Genomic DNA, 5,360 nt, shown 5'->3' on the forward strand with positions numbered 1-5,360 from the left:
CAGTTTATCCTGTATTATTATTTATTATTGTTATATTTATTATTTAACAATTTATTATTGTTATTATTAACCTACTTTTGCCCACCCCATATTAGGAAACCAACAGGTTCTTAAATTATATAATATTAATCTATTCAATAAGAAGAACCATTATTGAGGACATTGTAAAAGTCACTCATAGAAACTCTCACACTTTATTTTCCACCTAAATTATGTTTTGCTCAAACTAAATATTAACATTCTTATTCCCTGGATATATGTTAATTAGTGGGTAACCTATAAATGAAATAAATGACAATTAGGAGCCATTTGAAGATATAACAGGTAAAGAGTTAGTTGACTATATGTATCTACAGTATAGTTTAAGTAATTGCCTTTAAGTGTAAGAATTTGAAAGGGGAAAAAGATAAAATATATGCCTACTATTATTGGTACTGGTTTTGAAAATTCACAGGAGGGAGCCAAGTGTTTACATTGCCTAACAAATGGTGGGAGCATGTGTTCATTCTTTCTAACATCTTGACATAACAAATAAAGTGCATTATAGTTCACTAAGTTTAAATGCCCCCCCAAAAGTTCAAAAGGACTTGAAAGCTAAAATAATTACTGGAGAGGAGTGATATTACTTTAAGTCTTTAAAAAAATTATATGAGGGGTGGTTTGGCTGAGCTATTCAGTTAATCCTCTGGTGTGCATTCATTAAACTAAATCACTAACTTTTTTTTGCAGTGTTGATGATATAGTATAGTAATCATGAGATATGATTCAGGAATAGGTAATGTGTCTGCCTGAGTAAATCTGTGTTTTCATTTTGTTTTCTAGTACCATAACAGCTTGGGGGAAAGACTATGAAAAAGATGCTTTTGAACATATAGTAACACAGTTTTCATCAGTGCCTGTATCTGTGGTCAGCGATAGTTATGACATTTATAATGCGTGTGAGAAAATATGGGGTGAAGATCTAAGACATTTAATAGTATCAAGAAGTTCAGAGGCACCACTAATAATCAGACCTGATTCTGGAAATCCTCTTGACACTGTATTAAAGGTAAATTTTAATACATGACTTGATTATTAAAATACTATCAACCAGCTGCATCAACACTACTTTTATTTTATTTTTTTTTAAATATATTTTATTGGTTTTTTACAGAGAGGAAGGGAGAGGGATAGAGAGTTAGAAACATCAATGAGAGAGAAACATCGATCGGCTGCCTCCTACACACGCCCTACTGGGTACGTGCCTGCAACCAAGGTACATGCCCTTGACCGGAATCGAACCTGGGACCCTTGCATCCGCAGGCTGACGCTCTATCCACTGAGCCAAACCAGTTAGGGCAACACTACTTTTAGTTACATTTATACACATACCATTTCAGAGTTATCTTAGCTCTTACTTTAGAGTTGCAGCACAGAGAGAGTAATAGATTTGCCCAAGGTCACACAATAACAGAAAGGATACCCTTAGTTACAGGTTATTTATATATACTGTCAAATAAACAATTAAGTACTGTTGATATTTTCTGCTTACTTTCAAAATTAATTGATAACATTACCATTTTAATGAATCCTGTGATTTGGTTACCAAGTTTATGGTTTGTTGCTATAACTTTGAAATTCTTAGTGCAAAAGAAACATGTGCAAGGTGAGGTGGTAAAAAAATATTAGAAATATTTTTCAAGTAGTGTTTTTTAAAAAATACTTCGATCATCAACATAGCAGTATTGTCTATGTTTAGTGTTCAGGACTTGGTTTGCCTTCTTTGAAAAGTACTAAGAGCAGGTTATTTGATCCCTCCTACTAGAAAAATACTTTGTTAGATGCTTTACTTAAGCTGTGTTACTTAATCTCTATGAAAACTCTCATAAATATTACATTCTCTTTTTTTATAGACAGATTTAGATAGAGAGGTTAAAGTAACTTGCTCAAGGTCACACAACATGTAAAATAAGCCAAGTATCCCTTGTCACCTTCTCACTTTACCACAGTTTCCCATCTAATAATTAGATGATAAAATACCTCTTAAGAAAGGGGGACATAGAATCAAGGAAGTCTTTTCCTATCCTATTAATAATGGGCCAATCTTAAAGTCTTATCTTAGCCTGAAATATTTACAGATCTGGTTTGAGCAAACTTAACAGGTTTCATGGTTTAACTGTTACCTAATAAAAAAATGTGTAGCTCTAGTTTTAAAAATAACCTAACTCATCAATATGGAATCTATGCATTGTTAGAATCTTAAATCAATTTATTTAGGAAAAGGGAATTATTGTTGTGGAGAAAAATTCTGATAGGTCTTTTGAATCTCTGGCCAAGCTTTCAAAGTTAAATCAATGTTTAGGTATTTCAGCTGCTATAAAACTTTTAGTAGTTAATGAATGAGTGGTATGATTTACATATTATGCAATTTGGCCTAAAAAATGGGTGTCATCTTTAAGTGAGGGGAACTTCAGGGAAACTGGGTTATATGAGTTTCATTTCCAGCTTTGGCTGCATATCATATTTCTTTCAACTTTGTAATTCAAATAGATTTAAATTTGTTTTGTCAAAATTAAATCAAATAAAACTATTGGGCACAAGCAGAATAAATGAAAATCAAAGGTATAATCTTGATAAATGGTGTTTTATATACCTTTTAAAACTATTTTTGTATTTACTGTTTTAAGCTCCTAATGTTAAGATGTTTGGGGTAGGTTCTTTTCCTGAATCTATATAATTTGAGAGAAGGAAAATCTTATGGTTTGAGCCACTTTACTGTATAAAATGACTTGATAGAAAATATGTTTTATGTCTATAACATAAAAGGAATTGAGACTAAATTTTAGAAGGTTTATGCATAGTGTTATAAAATTTTTTAAGTAAGTTGATTATATTCTCAAGATTGTCTAGCAAAGCAAAGTCATTAACTTTGGAAAGCTTTTACACTTGTTTTTCATTTTCACTTTTAGTTATTTTTTTGTTGGGTATTTTTATATACAGGTTTTGGATATTTTAGGTAAGAAATTTCCTATTACTGAGAACTCAAAGGGCTACAAGTTGCTGCCACCTTATCTTCGAGTTATTCAAGGGGATGGAGTAGATATTAATACCTTACAAGAGGTACGTGTTTATACTAAACGTTCCAATAAGGTAATAATAATTAAGTTCCTTTTTATTAGTTTGATAAACATAATTTCAGCACAATTGTGATTCTTTTCATAAGTGTTTTTAATATATACTGTATGTCTTTTCTGTTAATTGCTTAAATTTTATAAATAATAGTAACCATTTGTACGACATCAGCGTCTATAGACACGAGTGGCGGAGCTTTTTAAATTAAATTCAAAATGTCATGGCAGTTAACTAGTTAAGGTATAAAAGTACCAATGAAACCTCATTTATATTCCTAGCCCTCGGTGGCCACCCTGGATGATGAACCTAAAGAAATATCACTGCTCTGGCTGGTATGCTCAGTATTAGAGTGTCAGCCCTCAAAGCACTAATAGGTCACAGGTTCTATTCCCAGTCAAGGGCAGGTGCCTGGGTTGCAGGTTCACACCATGCCTCCGCTTGGGGCACATGTGGGAGGCAACCGATTCATGTGTTTCTCTCACACCAATGTTTCTTTCTCTCTTCCCCCATCTCGCCCTTTCACTCTTTGAAAGCAATAGAAAATATCCTCAGGTGAGGATTAACAAAAAAGAAGAAAGAAAAATATCATTAAGAAACAAGAAATTGCCAGTCAAGGAATGTTTCTTGTATTAAAACAAGTCTTGACACTGCTCATATAGGTCCCAGTTTTAATAGAATGGAGCTTCACATACTCTAACAATGTGAAACTCAAATGGTATTAATATGTGCTTTTTCAAAATTATAAAATGGTTTGTTTGCTCTTCTAAATTAAGCCTCAACTGTTATCACTGTTTTTGTTAGATTTAGCAACATAGCGCATACATTAAAACTTTTGTTTCTTTTATTATCAAATAAGCTCCTAAAGAGCTATAATTTCATAAAATATACTCCATAAAAGTTAAGGATATCACCAATTTCATAATATGGACTGTCTGCAATTGTAGCCACTGACATTTTAATGTATATCAATCTCCAGTGGCATCCACTTGTCTAACACAAGTTATCAAAGATTTTTCTGTTTGAAAGAGTTTGGTGATCAGTACCCAAATTATAGTTTTCCAAAGGTTCACTTAAAGTAAGAACTACTGAATATTACAAAACAGTATTTCTGTGGTAATGTGCATTTAATGTTCCAAAAGGAGGTATCTGAAATAGATTTCTTGGAATAACAAATGAGGTTTCTTCCACCAACTCTCCCAAACTGCTTTGCCTAAGAAAAGTGTAAACTCCCCCACACTCCCCCAAACATTTGATGTTGGGACATTAGGAGCTTTCATGTGAAAGAGAAGGAAGAAAAGTTTGCAGTGAGGAGGAGGATTATAGAAATCCCAGCTGTCATATGTAGTTGCTGTTGTCTCCTTAGCTCAGCTGAATTAAAGGGTTCTTATCTGGGTATCAGTTAAGAACTATTACCCAATTCCTGCATTTTAGGCAGTTTAGCAGATCTCTTCTTTATTCCCCTTTCAGATGAAGAAACATGGACAGGGTTCTGTACCAGTTTCAGAAACCCCATTGTATTGTGCTCTTCCCACTGCTTATATCTGCTCTTCCTTATTCTGGTGGTGAACTCTTTTAAGTTGGTTTGTTCAATCCAACTTGTTATTTTGACTTCCTTTAAAAAAACTGAAGCTCTGGCTTTTCTTTCTTTGCCCTTTTTAACTATGAGCAAGGAGTCAGATATTGAGACAAATACTCTTTTGCATTGGTGAAACTTTAAACAGAATGATCAGAGAATGAAGTTTGTGTAATGTGAATGTACTCATGTGTTGATTTACCTTAAGGGTGACAGCTGCTTTCTTCATATTGGAGGTGGGTCAAATAAGTTTTTAGAAAGAGAAAGAATAATCCATCTAGTGGTTTTGCTTTGTATATGTACTAAATTAGATGCCTAATTTTGACAAAATGAAAAATCTGTTTAATTTCAAACAACTGGCTTCTTTTATTGATTATCAGCCTCACTTCTTGTACTGTTACTCACCATCAGTCTTCCCCATGAAGTTTACAATGTTAAGCATGTCCTAGTTTGTGTGTACCAAAATCAGTCTGCTTATTTACAAAAAGAGGCAAAATTCTCCTGTGTTGGACAAAACAGATTGTCTTCTCTGTTTGTATCTCAGTTAGCTATTCAGTCATCTTGATTATCATGGAGACCTTTCTATTGGAGTAGTTCATTAATGATGTTAAAATGACACCAAATTCTCAAAATTGGTAAGAAGATTTCTTTGCAAATGAAGTCCCACGTAGTTGAA

At 33.2% G+C, this 5,360-nt stretch overlaps 1 protein-coding gene across 1 annotated transcript in view; it reads left to right on the top strand.

Moving 5' to 3' along the window:
• The window catches only part of NAMPT (nicotinamide phosphoribosyltransferase), a 38,553-nt gene that overhangs the window by 24,558 nt on the left and 8,635 nt on the right, over nucleotides 1-5,360 (top strand). The window contains 2 exon segments of the mRNA XM_015571210.1: nucleotides 823-1,048; nucleotides 2,980-3,099. Of these exon segments, the coding sequence (XP_015426696.1) occupies nucleotides 823-1,048; nucleotides 2,980-3,099 (346 nt within the window).

This window comes from Myotis davidii, unplaced genomic scaffold, assembly GCF_000327345.1.
Source record: "Myotis davidii unplaced genomic scaffold, ASM32734v1 scaffold125, whole genome shotgun sequence".
In the NCBI taxonomy this organism is placed as follows: Eukaryota; Metazoa; Chordata; class Mammalia; order Chiroptera; family Vespertilionidae; genus Myotis; species Myotis davidii.